The 22,143-nt window shown below is 54.8% G+C and overlaps 7 protein-coding genes across 7 annotated transcripts; 4 read left to right on the top strand and 3 right to left on the bottom strand.

The window, feature by feature from the left end:
• Nucleotides 1-201: 201 nt before the first annotated feature.
• CCOS01_09977 (haloacid dehalogenase-like hydrolase) lies at nt 202-1,187 on the top strand (the record flags this gene model as incomplete). The annotated part of the gene is made up of 2 exons (XM_060458134.1): nt 202-218; nt 275-1,187. 2 exons carry the CDS (start codon nt 202-204, stop codon nt 1,185-1,187), a joined length of 930 nt encoding a protein of 309 aa, XP_060311299.1.
• A 1,101-nt stretch (nt 1,188-2,288) lies between these two features.
• Nucleotides 2,289-5,450, bottom strand: CCOS01_09978 (uncharacterized protein; the record flags this gene model as incomplete). The annotated part of the gene is made up of 5 exons (XM_060458135.1): nt 2,289-2,919; nt 2,986-4,480; nt 4,628-4,678; nt 4,781-5,302; nt 5,405-5,450. 5 exons carry the CDS (start codon nt 5,448-5,450, stop codon nt 2,289-2,291), a joined length of 2,745 nt encoding a protein of 914 aa, XP_060311300.1.
• A 4,171-nt stretch (nt 5,451-9,621) lies between these two features.
• CCOS01_09979 (uncharacterized protein) lies at nt 9,622-10,011 on the bottom strand (the record flags this gene model as incomplete). The annotated part of the gene is made up of 1 exon (XM_060458136.1): nt 9,622-10,011. The coding sequence occupies one exon, from the start codon at nt 10,009-10,011 to the stop codon at nt 9,622-9,624; it is 390 nt and encodes a 129-aa protein (XP_060311301.1).
• Nucleotides 10,012-13,317: 3,306 nt separating this feature from the next.
• On the top strand, nt 13,318-14,472 carry CCOS01_09980 (pantoate-beta-alanine ligase; the record flags this gene model as incomplete). Its single annotated transcript, XM_060458137.1, has 1 exon — nt 13,318-14,472. One exon carries the CDS (start codon nt 13,318-13,320, stop codon nt 14,470-14,472), a length of 1,155 nt encoding a protein of 384 aa, XP_060311302.1.
• Nucleotides 14,473-14,648: 176 nt separating this feature from the next.
• Nucleotides 14,649-17,268, bottom strand: CCOS01_09981 (acyltransferase; the record flags this gene model as incomplete). The annotated part of the gene is made up of 3 exons (XM_060458138.1): nt 14,649-15,110; nt 15,165-17,019; nt 17,111-17,268. 3 exons carry the CDS (start codon nt 17,266-17,268, stop codon nt 14,649-14,651), a joined length of 2,475 nt encoding a protein of 824 aa, XP_060311303.1.
• Nucleotides 17,269-18,048: 780 nt separating this feature from the next.
• On the top strand, nt 18,049-18,735 carry CCOS01_09982 (ribonuclease P protein subunit p29; the record flags this gene model as incomplete). The annotated part of the gene is made up of 1 exon (XM_060458139.1): nt 18,049-18,735. The coding sequence occupies one exon, from the start codon at nt 18,049-18,051 to the stop codon at nt 18,733-18,735; it is 687 nt and encodes a 228-aa protein (XP_060311304.1).
• A 1,277-nt stretch (nt 18,736-20,012) lies between these two features.
• On the top strand, nt 20,013-21,388 carry CCOS01_09983 (uncharacterized protein; the record flags this gene model as incomplete). Its single annotated transcript, XM_060458140.1, has 2 exons — nt 20,013-21,034; nt 21,100-21,388. The coding sequence occupies 2 exons, from the start codon at nt 20,013-20,015 to the stop codon at nt 21,386-21,388; spliced, it is 1,311 nt and encodes a 436-aa protein (XP_060311305.1).
• Nucleotides 21,389-22,143: the final 755 nt, after the last annotated feature.

The following is a 22,143-nucleotide window of genomic DNA, read 5'->3' on the forward strand; positions in this document are numbered from 1 at the left end:
CCTCCACAAACTTTCCTCGTGATACCCCAACTGGAGATTCTTCCTTTTCTTCAGACCTCTTCCACCCTCAACCACTCCTCCTTCTACCATTGCTCCTTCGACAATTGTCTCGAGGATACTCAATTGCTACCCCCTCTTCGTCTCTCTTACCTTCATACTTGACATTCATCACATCGCCTCTGCAACTTGCCTACTGTCGCAATGGCTCCTCGCACCGAGTAAGTCTTCTCTCCTCCTTCAGCCTCAACGAACCAATTGACTGATCTTGACGTAGCTTCCCTCCCGTCCGGGCCTGCCTGTTCGACATGGACGGCCTCCTCCTCGACACCGAAGACCTCTACACCGCCTGCATTAACATCGTCCTCGAGCAGTACGGCCGCCCTCTCCTTCCCTGGAACATCAAGGCCAAGCTTCAGGGCCGCCCTGGTCCTGACGCCACTCGCATCTTCCACGAGTGGGCTCAGCTCCCTATTACCCATGAGGAGTACCACCAGAAGCTGTCCGCTCTCCAGCGCCAGATCTTCCCCTCCACCAAGCCTCTCCCCGGCATCCCCCAGCTCCTTCAGAACCTCGGTCGCACCCGCTACTTCGACCACAAGCCCGCCACTGCTGACGGCAAGACTGCCCAGCGCGTTCACATTGCCCTGGCTACCTCCTCCCACGAGGCGAACTTCAAGCTCAAGTCTGACCACCTGACTGAGCTCTTCTCCGTCTTCCCCTCCCAGCGCCGTGTCCTGGGTGACGACACCCGCATTGCTCCCGGCCGCGGCAAGCCCAACCCCGACATCTTCCTTCTGGCCCTCAAGACCATCAACGAATCTCTTCCCGAGGGCGAGAAGCCCATCACCCCCGAGGAGTGCCTCGTCTTCGAGGACTCTGTTCCCGGTGTTGAGGCTGGTCGCCGCGCCGGCATGCGTGTTATCTGGTGCCCTCACAAGATGCTCCTCAAGGAGTACGCCGGCCGCGAGAAGGAGGTCCTCGCTGGCCGCACTGGCGAGGCCGGCCAGGTCGACATGCACCAGGTTGGCGAGATTGACGACGGCTGGGCCGAGTACCTGCCCACTCTCGAGAACTTCCCCTACGAGAAGTTTGGCATGACCATCCCTTCCATTGAGGTCGACAACGAGCCCTTCATGCAGGAGAACGTCAGCGGCAGCGTCGTCACCAACACCAACGGCTCTGCTTAGTGCACTGCTTTGAGCAAGCAAGAAACTTTTAGAACGTGGCTTGGCATAATTCCTAGCTTAACCCCGCAGACTTTGAGTTTTCTTACCTTCTTTTCTCTTTGTTGAGCAATTTTTACGAAGGAACGGCGATAGATGGGACAAACGGATTTCACGACGATTGGACGAATGGGTCGATGGATTTTGGGCACGTCAATAGAAGATGAGTCTGGAAAGGGAAGGAAAATCAACTTTTTTTCCATAGAAAGTTCTTAGACACTGAGCGCTTAACATTTGCTTTTTGAGCATTGGCATTGCGATAGATTCCCTCCCGCGTTAGACAGAACCCCAACATCCCCTTTCCCATTCGAATAAAACAAGATACCAGATAATGCAGACAACGATCAAAGACAGTTCCTTAACCCTAGAGTACTTTGTGTATGATGAGCTGTAAGAAGAGCAAACAAAGGAGCAAAAGTGTGTGCCCAAGATAGAATAATAGTAAATATCTCATGGTATCGGTGCCCTTTGCAAGAGCATTCTGGGGTCTCCCAACCATTGGAGCCTCTTCAAAGTGCTGGAGCGCATCTCAGCATAAAAACCATCTTTCCCCCCTTTGTCTCCGTGTGAAGTGCCGGAACGCCCACATATCCCATTGTCCATTTAAAATTCTCTCCAAACATATCCCCATGGTTGTTCTGAACCAGGGGCGGGGACCTGTCCTATCTGACGCAATGCTTTGCCGGCCGTCCTGTAAAGCCGCGGTGCCCTCCTCTCCCAATTGTAGCCTTTGCATGAAACAGATGATGCAGTAGAAGAGAAGAAGTTCCAAATAAAAGAGAAAAGAGGATAAAGGGAGTCGTAATCGTAAGGTAGGGTGGGTTAGCAAACCAGTGCCAGCCCTCTTTTGGGTTTTCGGTAATCCACGATGTTGAAACGTCTGAAGAGCAAATATCCGCCTCCTGTTTTCTTGAAGAATATTATATATATGAATCCGTCCTTTCCCTCTCTTACGGTTTCGTTGGAAGGAGGGAACGAGTTGGAACAAAATAGTAAAGAAAAGGAAAAAAAAGACGAGCCAACTTGGAAGAAAGAAGAGTAAAAAAGAAGCGAAAGAAAAGGTCATCATGGGAAACCCTGGTAGCTGTACGAATCATGGCGATTCGGCGGCTTCCACCAGTCTTTGTAGGGGGCATTCGGCAAACTAAAGTCGGCGTACGAGAGCGGGTTCACGAGGGCCTTCATCGGCGCAGAAGCAGCAGCGCTCGACGCCGACGGCGCGCTCGACGTCGCCATGGCAGGCGGGTTCCCCGGCGGGCCCGGTCTCCCACCGCCATAACTCCCCACGGAACCTCGGTGGTCCCCAGGAGCACCGGCACCACCAGCCGGACCACTGAGAGAAGCGTGCGACGGCGCGGGCGAGGGCCACCCCCACGCCCTCTTGAGCTCGCCGTGGATGCTGCCGAGGCGCCACCCGCTCTCGGCGTGGATCTTGTCGAGGATCTCGAGGACCTCTTCCTGCTCGCGCGGGTCGGTGAGGACGGCGGAGGCGATGGCGAGGGAGCGGATCGCGACGGAGGCGACGCCGCGGTCTTTTGTGTGGGCTACGATGCCGCAGACTTGGTGGGCGTGGTGGAGCTGGAGGGCGCGCATTTCTTCCGAGGCGCGGCCTGGTTCCATTGGGTTCGTTTGGGCGAGGAGGCATTGGGCTGTGTGGTAGAAGAGGCGGCCGATTATGGCGGCGCGTTTGATGAGCCTGTGAGATTGTTAGATACGAAGACAAGTTTGGGGGAGGGGAAGAAGAGGAGTGAGGGAGGCTTACCAGACGTTGGGGAAGGCGGATTTGGAGTTCGTTTGCGATGGGTAGAGGTATCCGAACGGGTGCATCGTCCTCGGGCAGGTGTTGTTCCACTTGTCGCAGAGCTTCTTGAGATCCTGCCACTGCTGGAGTCGGTTACCCAGGCGGATCTGCTCGTCGTGCGGGCTCGGCTCCTGGAACCGCGGGATCGTGGCGCGGAAGTTTGCAATCTTGGCCACAATGTACAGGATCCGATGGACCCAGACCTCCTCCTGTCCAAAGCCATCACCGGACCTCGATGCCGCCGCCGCCGCTGCCGATCCAGCCGGACCGCAGCCCTCGTTGGTGAAATTCATATCCAGACCCCACTGATCAGGATCCCACGACGTCTGCCAGTTGAAGGCGAGGCACGAGAGCACCTCCATGCCGATGTTGAGCCAGAAGCACGCGGCGCCGATGCCGGAGGACCGGGCGTCCCACTTACACTCGCGGATGAGGGCGCGGGCGCCGGCGTTGTGGTTCATGCGCTGGGCGGGCTTCTCGGACATGATTTCGTAGACGTTGAGGACGACGGCCGTGGTGGCGCACTCGCCCGTGTTGCGGTCCGGGTTCTGCAGGCTGCGGAGGAGCTGCGTGGTGGCGGTGTCGTAGTAGAAGAGGGCTTTGTCGTCCTCGTAGGCCGGGTTGACGAGCGTCAGGTGCTTGACGCCGCAGGCGAGGAAGGCGTTGAGGAGCATGGGGGATTTGAGGGCGTGGTAGGGTATCAGGCGGGAGAAGTGTTTCTCCTTGTCGAGTGAGTCCATCCAGACGCCGACTTCTTCGACAAAGACTTGCATGTAGAGGATCTCCTCGGGGGAGTTGAGGTACTCCCTCTCGCCGGCGGTGGCCTTTTCGCTTGGTGGGGGGGTCATCATGCCGTCTACGGCCAAGGGGTTCCCGGCGGCGGCGGCGCTGCTACGGTAGCTTGGTGGCGGGGCGGTAGGTTGCGGGACGATGGAGGCCGCGCTCGAGGCGTCGCTGTCGCGGTGGTGGCCGTGGGCGCGGCTGTTGGGGATGCCGCCGGCGCCGGTGTCGCGGTACGAGGCGAAGTGATCGTGGAGGCTGTAGGGGTGGTGAGGTGCCGCCTGCGCCGGGTGAGCCGAGTTTTGGGGCGTGAGGTAGGCGGACTCGCTCTCGCGGCGCGGGTAGGCTGATGATGATGATGATGACTCGATGGGTCCTCCTCCGACTCCTGCTCGCGGGGGAGGGGGTTCGCGATAGTACGGGTGGTGGCTGTACGCTGGGGGCGGCGGCGGTGGTGGTGGGTGATGGAGGAGGTGAGTTCTCGGTGAGACGGAGGCGTCTGGGCCGCTTGCTCTTGCGTGTGGGAGGAGGTGGGATTGGTGCCGGAGGGTCGGCTCTAGATGGCCTAGATGCCGTGGCGGAGGGGCGACGGCGGCCTTTTTATCAAGATGAGCGTACCGGCCGAGGCCTCCGACATACTCTGAGGCGATGAGCCTCGATTCATCTTGGAATTGGACTGTAGGTTCGTTAGCATGGGGGTCCAAGTACTCTATGTGACCATTTTTCGTCCTCTTTCTTCAAGAAAAGGTGGGTGATGCACAGAGAGAATGAGTGGTCGACGGAAATGGGCAGTCGTTTGAAAATGAGGGCATTCGCAACTCACCTGACCACTCCACAGTGGGGGGCATGTACGGCGGTTTCTTGACCTGCACGTCTATAAAATTAAGCCTCACGCCGCGTTTGCATTCTCGACTGCTTTTTCGACAATTTAGACAGTCTGGTAACCCTTCGTCACATTTTAGATGCCGTTCCCTACACGTTAGACAACCCGTCCGCACTCGTTTTGATTTGGTGGCGGTCGCGGCGGCGGCAGCGGCGGATTTCTCTGGGGATTTGGGTTTGACGAGCAGGTCGCGCGACGGGGTGAGGGAGTGGATGCTCGCGCTGCGGCGGGGCGGGATGTGGGAGCTGGGCAAGTTCATGGTGTCTGCGGCGCTGTGTTGGTAGTGCTGTTGATGATGGTGATGATGATGATGCTGGTTGAGATAGTTTGACTGGTGATGTTGGTGATGATTCCCGAGATACGAAGATGCCGATTCCGAGTTGGAGGCGGCGTCGGCGTCGGGGCCGAGGGTAAAGTCTGGCGTAAAGTCGGAGGAGAAGCCGAAGGAGAGGGAGGAGACCTGGTCGTCGTCGTCGTCGTCGTTGTCGCCTCCTACTAGGTGGTAAGGATCGTGGACGAAGTCGAGGGGCGGATGCTCAAATGGATTCAGCACCGCCGAACCGAGGCCAAAGCCTGGCACGAGGACGCCTGCAGAGGCGTCGTATGCCTCCAGGGCTACTCGAAAGATCCGTCTCTGGCGAGTAGAGACGGATGGGGATCGGTGGGGGGAGGAAAGCGATGCGCGGCGTGTTTCTTTTCAGTGATTGCTCGGGACACCTGATTGTGGTGAATTGGGTTGCGATTGGGAGGTCGTCTTGGGCATCAAACGTTGGTTGGCGTCGTTGGAAGTTGGTGATGTCGTTGTCGATGTTTCGTGTCGTGAGAGAGAAAATGCGCTGATGAGCGGTCGTTGGATGAGATTAATCGGCCCTCTCACGATGAGAGTGAAAGGAGGCGCGTAGGCGGGGATTGGAGTGAGTGAGTGAGTGAGTGAGACCGCGCAGCTGCAGGGGGCTCTCTCTCTCTTCTCTCTCAAAGTGTTCTCTCAAATGTACGGAGCCGAAAATGGGGGGCTGCTGGGAAGAGGCAGCCTATCGCGGGAAAGGGAGAGAAGAGTCTGCGGTTATCGAGTTTGCTATCTCGGTACTGGGCGCTGTTGGTCGTAGGTAGTGGTGAGATCGAAGACGACGATCGGAGTCGAACGGGTTGTCGGCTATGCAGTGCGCGCGATGCAGCAGCGTTGAAGGCGTCGGGTAAGGGGGTGAGGTGTGAGGTGAGAGTGTGTCGGTGAGTGAGTTGAGCGTCGAGTTGAGTTGTGAGTGTGTAGTGTGTGTGTGAGAGAGAGAAAGCGGAGAATGGAGTGCGGTTTGTGAGAGTGAAAAGTCGAGATGTAAAAGTCACAAGCTGCTAGTCGCCTCCTGGGATGGAACGGGATTGACTTGACTAGCGTAAAAGATGGTGAAGTGTGAAGAGTGGTCCCCTTTTCCCTGTCTCTCTCACTCACTCTCTGTGCTGTGAGTGTGTGTGTGTGTTCTGTGTGTGTGCTCTGTGCTCCGTCTCTTTCAGGCCAGGGCGTTACGTTGGGTAATACCTTACGGTGTGTGGTAAGGTGTGGATAGTGTGTGTGAGTGAGTGCGAGCGAGTGTGTGTGTGTGGACGGTACAGGTGGAGGGAAGCGTGAGACTTGGTCTGTTCTCGTGCCCGCTAGGTCGTTTACATATGCAGGAATCCCGGGCGATGGGTGGGCGGACTGTGGACAGTCTGGGGCGAGGCGCTGTACCGAGTAGGCAGTGCGTGGGTGTTGGAGAGACTTGGACGAGTGGGCAGTGGGTGCAACAGAGTTCTCGTTCCTCTTTTGCCGGTGTGGTGTCGTCTTGTCTCCGATGCTGCGATCTCCCCGGTCCTATCCGGCCTTGGGTGTATCTGCTTCAAGATAGTCAAGGGTGGAGGGAAGACTTGTATCGCGATGCAATGTCGCTGATGATTCCCATCAGAGGGCAGGACAACGAGGCCAAAGAAATGCGAACAATAACGACAACGACATGAGAACCTGGGCGGCGGAGGATAGAGACAGGTAAGGTAGGCAGTGTCGAGAGTTGAAATCTCTCGGCAAAGGAGCGGGATCAAGCGGGATGGGTTTCCCAACTGAGAGGGGACTTCAGGTCGGGATCGGGGGTGCCAGGACTCCAGGAGCCAGCCAGGAGACAGGGGGGTATGGCCCTTGGGGGTCTTGTTCCCTCCCTGGGTTATGGTTGTGAGGGAGTGTTCTAGCCAAGACAACAAAGTCTTGGGATGGGGAAACGTCGCGAAAAGCCGCGAGTACGCTGATTTGTCGCAGATGGCGCAAACTTGGTGGTAGAGGACAAGTCTTGGTCAAGACTACGTGTGTGATCCTTCTTGGCCTCAAAACCTCAACGGCTCTTGGCTGTGTATTGAGATTTGTTCCGTCTAGTGTCAAGTCGAGGGGTGGGAAGGCAGAAAGTATTGGGTTAAAAGGATCTTGGGCAAAAAGGAATAGAGATGCTGGGGGAGAAGAGCGTTGACAGGCCGGCTATGCTATGTTTAGGTAGTAGGGCAGACAGAGTGGGTAGTCGAAGCCGAAGAGAGATTGAGTGACGCCGGTTCTCGGGGAGTGGGCAGGCCGGGAGCCAGATACATACAGGCACAGTCACAGTGGGCAGAGAAGGGAGTCGGTCAGTGACCGATGGATGGACAATGGATGGACGTCGGAATTGAGTGAGTCCAGAACTCTTCCCCCTCTCTTTCCCTTTCACATCAGGTACGGATTTTACTGGAACGGGGGCGTGGATAAGGTAGAGAAGCAAGAAAACAAATCACCTACCCATGCCCGAGAGGCAGGTACATACATCATACATGAGAGTGTGAGCGTAAAGGCGGGGAGGCTGAGACTGAAGATTTACGAATGGGAGGGAGGGATGAGAGCCTGTGAAGGCAAGCGGGTGAAGAAATTGAATGCCGGTCAATCAAAGGTTACAATACTTACTTACTGCCTGCTTGTCATTTTTTGCTCTCTATTTCTGTTGTTAGTTATATCTTCTATGTGTTCATCAGAGAACACTCTTAAAAGAAAGCACATTAAGAAGAGTCGGGGGAAAAGAGCTGGGGTACATACGGATAGAGCGGCAAATGATTATGTCACCTACCCCGTGAGAGAAGGGGAGAAGATACAGTTGAAAGAGTGCGAGAATGAGCGACACAGTGACAACTTGGGGCGAAGGAGGGCAGTGCGAGCGAGGATGGATGACCTGTGGGTGTGTCCCCAGATGCAGAGAGGAGAGAAGTGAGCTGGGCAGACTACCAACCTAACAGACTGTCGAGGAACAGAGAGGGCGAGAGAGAGACACAGCCGCGTAGGACGTGTGTGATGGACGCACCACACGGGCGTGTCTCGATCTCAGCACACCATCCACAACGTAACCAAACGTTCCTCCTCTCGCTTGATTTAGCACTTTCTGTGTGGGATCTTCTAAAACTGGAGCGGTCCCTTGGTTCCACTTTTTAAGATGGAAGAAGCGTTTGCCGATGGTGACAGCCACAGGAAGTCTGTGGTTCAGAGGTCCGTACCTGTTTTGATAGTGACGATCACGTTGGCTATAGAGAGCTGGGATTGAGCAGGTGTTGACGTCGTGTGTGTGTCGTTGTGCGAGTGATTGTCAGAGAAGAAACATCTACTGAGAAAGACTCGAAGAAAGGAGACTTCTCTTAAGCAACACGGCCGTGGTCCGACGTGCTCCATCATCTAACCTAGCCTAAGCTCGGGATATCCGCCTTTCGGCGCCGGTTATCCGTTCTAAACTGCTGATCGAGTTGCTGGCCAGCTGAAAGAGAGAGACTATGCCGGGCCGATGAAGACGAGAGACGAGATAGAAATCTAGCGCAAGATCGGCTCCTTGTCTCCTATTCCGTAAACTAATGACCATGCAGTTTCTCCAAGACTTACCAGTGTTGCACACTCAAAGCGACAACCACTCAGCCAAAGTTATCCATAACCTACACAGTCGACATCACACAGTAGATGCTATTGAGGAATGACGAGGATCAAGACCAGATCAACTCGCGATCCTTGTTCCGAGACCCGCGTCTCTCGGACCATGTAGCAGAAGCGCACACACACAGCCACAGCACACGGCTCCTTCACCCAATCATCCTCGCTCATCTCCCTCATGCACTTCCCACTCCCACATGCCCGTACCTTGCGCGGGACTGGTGTTGCAGATCCGCCTTTCCGGGGTTCCAGGTGCCGCTAGAATCATGGTCGAAGGGCTGGAACAGCGCGCCTCAGCCAAAGAGCACAGCCAGCTTCCCACACCATTTTCCGGTACCTACCTAAATCCTGATGGTGAAGTGACTTGGACCCTGTCATCTACAGGTTGTTCCGTCCCAAATGCTTCCTTTTTGATGTTTCCTCGCTTCTTTTCCATCTTCAAATCATTCGGAAGCTCGTCATCCTAATTCCCCGTTGGAGAAGTCGAATATTCTCCGACTGCGAAAGACGAATGGTTTTCTCTCTCGAGCTCAGGGATAACTCCTGAGCTCGAACAGGGCCCCCGTCCGTCCGTGTTTCTCTCGAGCTTCTCTGTCACTGTTACAGGACTGCTTCGGCTTCTCTTGCTTCCCAGAATGCCGAGACCATCCATTGGCAACTCTGCCCAGAAATTCCAATGTGGCCATCGTCAGTGCGTACGCAGTATTATGGCGTCTTTGTATCATCGTCACTCAAGGCCAACCGCCAAACCAGGCAAAAGAAGGCTTGGCCGTGGATTCTTTTGGAATTATTGACCCATCATGAGCCCTTGTTTGACCATGACAGTTCTCTCGGCGCGCGCGCACTCCACAGGTAATGGACATCATTCATCGTCAGGGCCGCGCAATAGCAACTATAACCCTCTTAGCCCCTGGGCCCTGGCATGATTGGCATCGTTTTACGGGACGAGTTGCAGTTGCATCCGCTTGATGATGCTTCCGCCTGATTCTCAGCAGAGCCTAGAGGTCCAGCACCGCTTCTTGTTGCGGTTTCTGTTTCCATTGCTGCGTAGTGAGTGTGGGGACTCGAGAAGGGTGATTCGCGGCCTTCGCCAGCAGCTGGCGTATGTTAGTCGCGGAACGTCGTATTCTCGCCCAGGTTTGTTTTGACGTCCACCATCATGCCAGATGCTCCCGATTATCTCATGTTCTATCTCTCTTCCCTCCAAGGATGCCTGCCTGCCCGTCCACTTCCAGTAACTCAGTGGACCACCCCAACATTCCATTTCCTCCCCGCCGCCGCCGGCCGAGTTGTTTTGCTCCAGGCCGCTCGGGACGGTTTGATCGCCATGCCCCGGCGCAACCTCAATTCTCCCTTGCCCCGGGTACGTCGATCCCATAGGCGGTGCCGGCCGCGCGCCAAAACAGAAAGACCACAGTCGACGAAAAACTACGTAATTGGCTAGGAAAGCCGTATGGTATACCAGACTTATTATGCTGGTAACTATAGCCAGAGCCTCAACAGGGTTGTCGAACAAAATTAGCAAGACCGAGCGAGATTGAAAAGCATCAGCCGAATGAAGCGAGTCGTTGCTCATGTCACAGTTGTTGGAGGGGGCGAGTAGAGCCGAAGTGGGAAAAGTGTCTCGCGACACCTCCCCAGTCATTAACCCAGTTTGTCGGTGTATGCAGTCTGCTCAATAGCATGGAAACCCTACAGCCGTATTCGCCCACCTCACCTTAACAGTGTCAGTGGTTGCGAATATAGGCTCAAGCAAGCAAGGTTCGTTCCTTGAGGGGGCCATTCGGGGAAGCTTTTGCCCATGTTTCGTTTGGTCTTTACGCCACGCCCAAAGTGTCCCAACTACAGGCTGCCATCCCTCTCTCTCCCAGAATAAACACAATTCAGAGCACAGTTCAGAGTTAGGTTGCCTTTCCCATCGGGTCTCGTTGCCTTTCTGAGTTTTTCGGTCGTCTCCAGAGCCCAAGAGCGTAGAATTAAGGTGTGTCAACTCGAAGCTCCGAAGCGTCTTGACCCTCTCCTCGCAGTATTTTCGTCCGACCTCTCGCCGCTGCCCTTCTCTCTGGGACTTTTCTGTCAGAGTTACCACCGGGCCATGGGACGCTCATAGTCCCCCTTCTCTCCCCGCCTTCTCCCGCCGGCTGCTCGGTTTGCCGAGCACTGCGTTACCGTCCAAGAGCCAAGATTGCTGCTTGCACATAAAATGCCAAGAGAATCAATGTTGCTGTATTCTGCCAAGCGCACCCCTCCCCGACCCCGAGCGGCGGGTTACGAAACTTGCCCACCAGACGAACCAAAGTGAAACAAATTCGCCAGAGAAGCCCTGTCCGAACAGGGTGATGGTTATGATAGCCTTTTGTTCTTTGTTTTCCGTCCGTAATGTAAGCCGAGCGGGCAAGGCACAGAAAAAATGTCAGAAATGCAGCATGATGTATTCTAGGTTTCTGGCTCCCGAGTGAAATTTGTAGCAATACCTATTAGCAGCAGAAGCAGCCAGAAGCGAGCCTTCATCCGATAGTGCCCGGGTCGGAACAATGACAGGATTCGAAAGCGAATGCGGGTGCGTGCTGTTGGAAGGTCGATGCAAGCACCACATTATCTTGAACTCACTCAGCGGCTCGGGAACACAAGGTTGTGTAGCCTTTTGCTTTTCCGGCCGTGGAAAGCGAGTATGTGGAGGAACGGCAGCAGCATCAGCAGCCAGCTTTGTGCCACTCTGCCCATCCATCCGTGATCACAATTCTCTCCCCAGCTTGAACAGGACTTTGTTGCGATGAAAGTGCAGTGTATCCATACTCTCCCCCTTCGTTATGCCTCGCCTTGCATCCCGCCGCAGCCGCCGGTCCCCCACAACCTCAAAGGAGGTTGCTAACCAACCCAAGGGGAGGGGATCCTCTGTTCCGGAACAAGAAACCAGGAAGGCTCATATTTCTCAAGCGGGAAGGGATAAGCTTCTCGGGAAGTTTTTGCCTTGCCCCTTCGCGGGTAGGCATTCCTGGGGCAGAGGCTCCCAACGCCAGTCCTTCCTTCAACTACCTTACCGTCACTGTCAAGGGTTATGTTAGCTGTGACGGACGTCCCGGCTCCGGGCGGGGGGGTTCGTGGGGCCTTTGCGACTACTTGACACAATGATACTGCAGTGGCAAAGAAGAAAGAGCCCGCCAAGTCTCTTGGTGATTTTTATATTTCAACTCCTGTCACTCTGTATTCGTCATCTCCAGCCGACGCCCAGGCTGATCGGGAACACCTTGGCGGGGGACGGGAGATGAGCCCAGATGCTGCATCTCGAGTCGTCTTGTCACTTTTGTGGCACTCTTGGCCTTCCTGCAACTTGTCTGTACACGTACGCTCACGTTGTGGACGGTGGACTTGGCAAATCACCAAGCATTTCAGCCATTTGCTCTACGCCATCATCATCGAGTCCACGGATGTTGTGTGACATTCAGGGTTTAATCGGCCGGGAGATTGGGCTCCCCTCCCCCTCCACCCGCCGCAGCCCCAACCTGCAGCAAGCCGAGCCTCGATCTCCTGCGTCTGTTTTTTCGTCTGAAGTTACCCGGTACTAGCGCATAGCAGTCCTCTTTGCAGAATGGGGAGGGAGGGGGAGGGGGAGAAAAACAAAGGCGCAAGGCAGAGAGAGAAATCTGCTACATCTGAGCCGAGATGCCAAGAAAGTGTCTCCAGGCGTGAAACAGGAGATTTGACAAATCGGTATCAAGGCCTGGAGAAATGAAATAGGGAAGTTTACGGAGCCGAAGTTTTTTGATCACTCTCGAAAAATCTGGAGAAAGAAGAAGGAATATGGAAAGTTAAATCGAAAATGGGAGTGAGAGTAAAAGCGAAAGTGAAAGTGGAAGTGGAAGTGAGGGTGAGGCTTGGAAGGGGAGGCGACATAACCTAACCAGAGTAGCGCCGATTTCATGGTCATTAGATCGCGGGACCGAGTAAATCGAGCCAAAATCGAAGAAGTAAAAGGTCGACGGGTATCTCGCATGCTCGTGTTGTACGAGAGTTCTCTGGTGCCATGTTGTACGAGGCACTGACCTGGCCATTTATCTTCGTGTAGCATTGCAGAATGGTTTTCTTTCTTTTGACCAAAGGACCATTCGTGCGACCCTTGGTATTGCCGGCTGATAATAGAAAAGATGGGAAAGAAGGGATACAGGAGATGATGGGGAAATGGGAGGGTGAGAGCATGGGAGACCAGGGAGGAGGGCCGTGACAGCGGGAAGTTTGGAGAGGTTATTCAGTGGATATCCGCTGCGAATTCCCCGACGCGGGTACACACCGAGGCTTCACCTCGATCAAGCTCGGCTCCCATCTCGGTGAAGTCCTCGGTCTGTGGTTCCGGAAACTCCCACACGGAAACCATCAAGGTTCTCGACGGATACAACCCACACATTGTCCTCAAGACCGCTTATGTCATCCAATCACGTGCAGGGACCCACACAAGCTCCCCAAGCTCCCCCTTCGCTCACCGAGCTCACCGATAACACCGAGACCGCCGCCTCCATCTCCACCAAACCTCCTGTCGTCCCCAAAAATCCGCCGCAGAAACCATCACAGCTTTGGATGACTCTACAAAGCCATTGCGCCTCCACAATGGCCGCGATCCCCTTTCTTCCTCCCTAATCCAATTCATCCCTCATTTCTCATAATTTACCACAATCTAAAACCACCCAAAATGCTCGCCCGCACCCTCCGCGCCGCGGGCGCAAGCACAACCCGTCCCGGCGCCGCTACAGCCCTCACCCAGCAACAGCTTCGAACAGCATGCTCCTCCTCCTCCCACCCGTCACGCGGCCCCGAAACCCTCCCCTCAAGTCCAATCCGCGTCCTCCGCACCGTCTCCGCCCTCCGCCACTGGCGCCGCCCCCACGTCCTAAACTACCGCTCCGTCGGCCTCGTCCCGACAATGGGCGCCCTCCACGAGGGCCACCTCTCCCTCATCCGCGCCGCCGCCCGCGAGAACCACCACGTCGTCGTCTCCATCTACGTCAACCCGGCCCAGTTCGGCATCGCGGAGGACCTGGCGTCCTACCCGGTGACCTGGGCGCGCGATAGCGAGATCCTACGGAACCTGGACCGCGAGTTGGCCGGCGACGGGGATATGCTCGGCCGCGTGAGCGCCGTGTTTGCGCCGACGACGGGGGAGATGTATCCCTCTGGATTCCCGGGGCAAGAGGTCAGCAGCAAAGGCAGCTTCGTGACGATTACGCCTGTGGGCGAGGTCTTGGAAGGCGCGAGCAGACCTACCTTCTTCAGGGGCGTCGCGACGGTGTGCATGAAGCTGTTCAACATTGTCCAGCCGGAGCGCGTATACTTTGGCCAAAAGGACGTACAACAGACCGTCGTCATCCGCCGCATGGTAGAAGACTTCATGCTCCCCATGGACGTCGTCATCGGCGAGACGACGCGCGCGGACGACGGCCTGGCCCTGAGCTCGCGGAACGTCTACCTCGGCGAGCGCAGACGCAAGGTCGCGACGGTGCTGAACCGCGCGCTGAAAGCGGCGGAAGAAAAGTACCAGCAGGGCGGCGCGCTGGACCGGGAGACGATCCTCGGCGCCGCGAATCAGGTTACGACTGACGTCCTGGCGGAGCAGTCGAAGCTGGCGCCCAAGGATAGGGTACTGTTTGAGGTGGACTACATCTCGCTGGCGGACCCAGACACCATGCAGGAGATAGACACTGTTGTGCCGACAAAGGGCGGTATACTGAGCGGCGCTGTGAAGATGCTGCCGGTGGAGGAGCCGCAGCCCGGCGAGGACCTTGGTCATAACGACGGTCCTGCAGTACGTCTCATTGACAACATTATTCTCAAGCCTAATACCCAGTAAGGAGCGACTTGGTGGGCTGTATTTGGATAAGAATTGAAGGCAAAGTACTATCACTATTTTACCGCATAATGCTATATAGACTTCTTATAATCTCCAAGAATGCCATGCTTTGCAGCTAACAAATACTATCATAAGATCATCACGCTTGACTTGACACGATTACAGTAATACATCATTTACAGGTGCGCGCGGTTCTCCAGAGATCTGCGCCTCCTTTGCTCCTTGACGCTTTTCTTCAACTGCCGCGCGTCTTCGACACTCAACAGGGGCGACACTCCCTTGCCGTCAATGTTTCTGGCAGCATCAAATAGTTTGCTTCCCAGCAAGTCGGTCAGACGGAGCACCCGAGTACTGACAGTAGCGCCATCACGACGATTCTTTCCCTCACGACGACTGGAAGCGATCTTCTCGGTAAAGTCCCACAGGCGACCAGAGGCGTTAAGGGTGCCGGTCCCCGGATCGCGAGAGGGGCGCCATTCTGGGTCGAGACGTAGACGTGGAGGAACCTTGGGGTCTTTTGACTTGACAACCTGAAGGATACCTTCTTCCTCAAATCGTTGGTAGGCGTTCTTCAACGTCTCTTTGTTGACCGCCTCAAAGTAGCTAAGATCGCCTTGGTGGTAGAGTGTCTTGCCGAGCTGGGGGGTGTTAGCCATAAATACCATATGTAATACTCATAGTAGTCCACTTACCACTTGTGCACTGCCCTGGGCTTTTGCAACCTCAATCCAGATGTCATCCTTCTGGCCCAGAGGCGGCGACAAGCCCATCAACGAGACAGCTGCAAGCCAACTAGCCTCGATAAACGGCCAAATAAGGAAGCAGTAAAAGTCATAGTTCTCCCGTCCGACAGCTCTCTCGTGATCTGAAAGACCTACCACAACCACCTTGCCCTGATCATCCCGGTGCAATTTCAGCACCTTGTCCGCCTCCAGGTCTCGCAGCGTCTTTTCCAAGTTGGCAGCTAGACCTTCACTCGGGAAGATGAACTCTCCACGGAACAGTGATGACAGGAACTGAATCTGGTCTTGCAGCTCTTGGAAGGAGATATCCTGCATGGCCGGGCCACCACCCTGCTTCACCTTCATGTACATGGCGGCGCTGACAATAGCCTCCGAAATGAACAGATGAATAGTCATGTTCCGATAGAAGGACAGCTGGAAGCGATCAACAGCGTAGTAGGTAGGCTCTGGAAGGTCTTTCACGACGCCAACCAGCTCCTTGCCCAGAACATCGAGACCGCGTTCGATAATGTCCGAGAGGGGCGCAGCTCCAAAGTGAGCGACTCTGCCACCCTTTGCCCGCACACGGTCGGTGAGCCACAGAACGCGTCGCTCAAGTTCAGTCTTGCCTACACCCCTACCTCTCAGAGTGAGCAAGACGGTGCCAATCAAGGCTGTAGGCATGACGACAGAGACATCATTGATGTCCGATAAGACCTTGTAGCCTAAAATTCGAAGAAGCTTCTGTCGGATAGCCGTGTTTTCGGGGTTCTTTGTGTCCATGTTGAGGCCGGTCGGTAATCTTTCCAGTCTCGTGAGCTGCTCGTTGATGAAGCCGCGCAAGCTCCAGGGCTCGTGGAACCTGACGTCAACTCGGCCAAGTCTCAGAGACAAGACTGAAGAACCCCCGGAAAGGAAGTCCGCCAGGTTCTCTTTCTTTTTGGGCACGCCCAACAGCTCGGTAACATAGCCCTCGGTTTCAATGACCTTGTCGTACTGCGTGCTCACTGGGCAGATGATGGCGTCCTCCACGCGACCTGAGAGAATACTGTCCAGAATGAAGCTAAGGATACCAAACTTGGGAGGCAACAACTTTCCTGTCCTTGAGCGGCCACCCTCGATGAAACATTCAAAGTTGTAGCCACCTTGCAGCAGCGTGTCGATATACGTTTGCACGAGAGTAGTGTAGAGAATGTCATCGCCAAACGCTCTCCGAATCCACATGGCACCGGCATGCTGCAAGAAGCTTCCTACAAGAGGAAAGTTCAGGTTGTCGCCAGCTACGACGACGGGCAAGCCGAGACCAAGGCGGTAGCAGATAAGCTGGAGGGAAACATAGTCGACGTGCGATCGATGGCAGGGCAGGAATATGATGCTCTGCTTCTTCTTTTCGGCCTCTTCAGCAACCTTTCTCAGTCGCAGAACCTCTTCGCTAGAGACGTGGATGCCTTGGTTATAGGCCCGCAACGTCAACTGGGTGACGAGATAGTATGCGCTTCTGATGAAGGTCTTGCTCTCAAACTTGCAAATCATGTCGTCCGTCATCTTGTCAGCCACCTCTTGGATACCAGACTCAATGACAGCTCGTCTGCGTGCGCGCTTCATGGCAAAGTCTTTGTCTTGCTTGTTCAACAGCCCTTCTTTTTCCTCGACAGCGACACGCTTTTCAGCGAGATCCGCGATGCGTGACTGCAATAAGGGCGCCGAGAGCACGGCTTCCTTCATCTTGTCGCTAAAGCCGGAATAAAAGATGGGTTGGCCGATAGCATTATCGTAGGCTCGCCAGCCGGTGCCGGAGACATATAGAGAGACTTCGCGGAGGAATCTAGTATGGAGAAAATAAATTAGCCTTGTTCCTGGATCGACGTTGAGGCTGAATCCAGTGGGAGGCGGGCCGGCGCGCAGGTGGTACATACTGTAACGGTTCCTGGCGAAAGCGTGCCATGTGCTTCATCAGAGCCTCTTCCTTTTCGTCATCGCGTGGCTGGGAGGGCTTGATGTAGCCGCTAGGTTGAAGGGTGATTTGGTCGCCGAGGATCTTCAGATCCGGCGCCGAGTCGTCGTTCTTCGCCATTGTTGGGTGAGGATTCGAGAATGTGGTGCGAGTCTGGTCAGTTTGTGACGTCTTCGAGGTGTTCGTGGGGTATTGAGTGAGGTAAGGTCGGGGAAAGAGGGCGCGTGGGAATTGTAGATCGTCGAACCTCGGCCCGTCTGTCCGTGGTTGTTGATATCAGTGCTAGCTTGGTCGTTCTGGGATGCTCCGAAACAGTCCGTCAAAGGTCCCTTGCCATTGCCGACAGTGGAAGTACACGGCGGAGGATCGAGACTACCGTTCTTGTGTCTCGGGTCCCTCGATCAAAGTCGCAAGATGGCGTTGGAGAAGTGACGGACTGTTGGGACTTGGAGAAAAGGAGACTGGGTGATGTGTGTGGTGTGGAAGATGCGCCGGAGAGCCTCCAAGTCGCATTGTCATTGCCCTCCGGGTTCTGGGGGGGAATTCTTGGTGGACCGTTGAGGTCAAGTGCCACCTGCCCGCCTCTGTTAAGCCGAGCTCCTGCTCAAGTGGCATTTAGCGGCTTCGGCATGTGAACAAACACTAACCATCCATGTTGCTGCTGCAGGAGCCACCCTGCTTCTGGTGCCTGCCACCAATTGGAGTTAGATACGTACCCACCCATAATCTGGAGGCACTAACATTTAATTTTCCATCTTTCCAGCGCCAACCTTGACTCTTGCATTTTGACAAGCAATCACCACCTTCGCGACTTTTTGCGCCAGCACACCTACACCAGGACGCAACAACATCCTGCTCGTATTGAACGCGTGCAGACTTCTATCAGACTTGGGGAACAAAATGGCCCCCTCAAACCAGCCCATTACGCAGGCTCTCCTCGCCCGGGCACACTCTCCCGACAGCGCCAACCGCCTCTTTTCCGAGAAAATCCAGTACAGACCGCTCTACCTTAGACCAAGCTCGCCACCACCACCGTCAAACGCCCGAGAGACCCGTCGCAAGGCCCGCGAGGAATCAAAAAGGAAACAAAAGCTCAAGCCGAAGCCACTCTCGGCTCGCGAAAGACACAGGCGCGGCCTTTACGAAGTACCTCGCGAGGGCCAAAAATACTCCATCTTCGAGCCCCTCCACCGCCTTTGGCTGGGCTACATTGAGGAAATATTGGGCTCTGAGCTCTACAATGGCGGCCCTTCTGCGTCGGCAAAACTAAGCGCTGCCGAGTTCCACGGGGCTGCGGTTGAAGTGTCGCGTAGCTCCTGTCCAAGTCGGGTTGGTATTAAGGGCATCATCATCAAAGACGGCAAGTTTGCATTCGAAATTATAACACCAAAAAACGACATCAAGATTGTGCCAAAGGAAGGGACATGGTTCAAATTCGAGATACCCGTCAAGGAGCCGGATACGGAGGCTGTCGCACAAGGCACCCCACGCCAATTCGTTTTCGAGGTTCTCGGTGACCAATTTCTGATGCGCGGGGCGGATCGCGCAAACAAAAAGTTCAAACCTCACTACCTAAAAAACTTATGAGCCATGCATTCGGTGCATGACGCGTTACGACATGCACTAGGCATGGTTCGTCGACTGAATGGCTCAAAGAAAAAGCCGGTACCTAATTGCTGGAAACAAGTACGAGTTAATGAATTGCGCCTTAATGCTATGAAGGCTGGGCCACGTAGGAATGGAGGGAGACAAGAGCGCGGGATAACCGTTCAGTGGAGGGAAGATGGGGGTCAAAGGCTTCCAAAACGTGTCCAAAGTGGTGGAAGAGTGCAAAAAGAACGGTGAGAGCACTCTGAGATGTGGAATCTAACCACTGAAACTCCCCGAGGTGGGCTCGAACCACCAACCTCCAGATTAACAGTCTGACGCGCTAGCCAATTGTGCCATCGGGGATGAGATGCTTGTTGTTGATGGTCGAGGTCAGTTCCGTGCCTAAGGCGGGGACCAGCCTTCGAGCCGCCCCTGACGAAGGCCGCCCGCGACTGAGCAAGCGCTGACCGCGACCAGAGCGACCGCGATGTCAATGCAGCTCGTCTTTCGAAGCTGCGATCGCGAGGCGGCATGCTTCGTTTACCCGTCGGTCGATTGAGACGCAATTTTAGCCGTCTTTGCCTTGCCGGTGATGTTTGGGAGCGCCTTTTAAGTCAGCTCGCAATCACCAAGACGCGAAACCTGGCATGCCGCTTTACTAATCTCATCGATAAGAAGATTGATTCTCAAGTTTGCTCGAATTCGAAGTTAGATCTGAAAAAATTCATTGGTGTTTCTAGAATTGATGAGACCATAAGATTATTAGACGACAGCGCGCGACGCTCAACTTGATGATCGCGTTCGTGAGGCCGACGTTGACTTACACAAAGGTTTCAAAGCGACATCCTGCCACTTACATGGAACAACAATCATCAGCGCCCCTGATGGTGGAAGAAAAGACACGAAAGCGACGAATTCGCGAGATGGAACCGTGGCACGTCACAGAAAGAGCGTCGGGTTACATAATGGCGGTTACCTGCCTATCCTAAAAAGAAACGCGACGCGTGCGACTGCACGCCGATGACATCAGGACTCTATTAGACGGGACTGGCCCAGTCGCGCGCATTCCGCCTCGAAGCTGTTTGCTCACCACAGTAACCAGCACTTTTCGACACCTTTTCTTTCCCTCTCAACTCTCTCCTCTTTCTTTACTGCGATTAACGTACCAAACAAGCCCAATTGACCTCTCCTAAGCTTTGTTCTTCTTCCCAGAAAGAAAGAAATCCACTCATATCATCCAACTACACATCTTGCCACCACCATCGATTTACACCATGGTCACTACAAGAACAAGATCGCGCGCCAACAGTGCCGCCGATCCCAATGGCCTCGCAGATTCTTCAACTGCGGCTGGTGAGAAACGTAGCATCGAAAAAGACGCTGCCAGCGGATCCCCCGACGCCAAGCGTGCGAAGAAGTCGGATGATGATTCCGCTCGTCAGACCACCATTGACGAGGCCTTTGAGAAGAAGGACGACGCAGAAACCGGAAAGACCAAAGAGGAGACTGGGGCAAAGGAAGATGCCGCCGACACGGAGATGAAGGATGGTGAAGAAAAGGCCACCAACGACTCGACGAAGCCAGAGGAGCCGACCAAGGAAGAAGAGGCCGCCATGGCAGAAAAGGTGGAGGAGGTAGAGGAAGCAGAAAAGGAAGATGAAGAGCAAAATACCGAAGAAGCCACGACAGAGAATAAGCCAGAAGCGAAGTCAAAGGACGGAGAGTCTGCAGAGAAGACGGGCGAGAAGGACAAGGTCCCCTCCGCCATTCTCGAAAAGGGAATCATCTACTTTTTCTTCCGTGCCCGTGTCAACACCGACGGGGCCGAGGAAATAGATGATATCGCCCGCAGTTACATGATCCTCCGCCCCATCGGTACAGACTCCAAGCTAGGCGACGGTCCCATTGGCGACGCGGGCAACACGCGCCTGCTGGCCCTGCCGAAGAAGGTCTTTCCCGAGACCGAACGCGACAAGTTCATGGTCTTTGTCGAAAAGGCAGGCGCCTCCTTTGCTGAGCTAAAGGAGGAGTTCCTCTCTGGTGCTGATAACCAGACCAAGTCTGGCGTATCGCATGCGCCTGCTGCCACACCGGCTGGAGAGGGCGTCTACGTGATCACCTCTACTGGAAGCGATAGCCATCTCGCGTACATGCTTACCCTGCCGTCTGACCTTGGCGAGGTGCAGAAGGAGCTTGGACTCAAGGAGAAGGGGAGCTTCATCTTGAGCACGAAGAATCCTTACAAGAAGGGCCCTGCAAACGCTAGTCTCGATCAGACTCCCGACTTCCCAGACAGGTACATAAGATCAGGATCAATCCCCCCCTAAGGCTGAGGTGGAGCGCTGACAGGTTGACATCTAGTATCAAGGACGACTTCCGCGACCTGCGGTGGACAAACACCAAGCCCGAGCATCTCGACTACCCCTATGCTCAATTCCTCCTCATTGGCCAGTCTGGAATCGGGAACGCCGTCGAGCCAAAGTCCAAAGACGTCAAAGCTGGCAAGGAGAACCCAGAGGACGTTCTCGAGGAGATTGCCGAAGAGGACGAAAAGCGCATGGAGCACCTCTCTGGTGACGACTCGGCTTCCATCTTTGCGGACCTACAGGCGCGGGCCAAGGACTATCCGAAGCTGCAGACTACCTTTTGATTTTGACCGTGTTGCCTTCCTATTGGAAAAGTTGGCGTGTCGCCGTGTATTCTATCAACTTATGAGGAGGCGCACAAGGGATGGAAACCCCTGGATAGTTTATCAGTTCAGTCGTGCCACAAGGTGTAATTTGTAACAGAATATTATGTCTAATACACCAAATTAAGTGTTTCATTCCTGCAGTATTTTACACTGAATGAAACTCTCCTGGCGAGCCCATTGGAGTGACTGCGGTTCGAGCTAATTGTGGCACCGCAAAACTTCAATCCAATGACGTTTGAAGATTTCACACCCATAGTGATCCATCGAAGAAGCACTCTCCGCAGTTCTTGAAAACTTCCAATAATATCAGGTGGGCAACTTCCGCAAACAACCTCCTGAATGAAGGGTTAGGCTCTTTGGTAGCAACAATACTTTACCTGCAGAAAAGCTAAATTCACTCAAGTTCAGGGAGGAAGATAAGGATTCCTTAAAAACTTACCAGACCACATTGACGGCGGCTGTTGATTGATCTACCGCAAGTGTTAGCTAAGAAGTGATTGGTTTAGGTACTAAGGTACTTAAGCACCACATGCAGGATTCCGTCAAGGGCGGCGATCCTCCTCTTCCTTCGCCGATGGCCATGCGGCGAGGGAGCTGTGAGATCCCGATCGGCGTTAAGCAATGTCGGGGATGCGGAGCCCCGATCGCCGATACACGACGACCACGGCCCGTGATACCGACTTATACGGTAGGTAAGACGGGGCTGCACGAAT

Source organism: Colletotrichum costaricense, assembly GCF_030867565.1.
Source record: "Colletotrichum costaricense strain IMI 309622 chromosome Unknown Scaffold_10.1, whole genome shotgun sequence".
Lineage (NCBI taxonomy): Eukaryota > Fungi > Ascomycota > Sordariomycetes > Glomerellales > Glomerellaceae > Colletotrichum > Colletotrichum costaricense.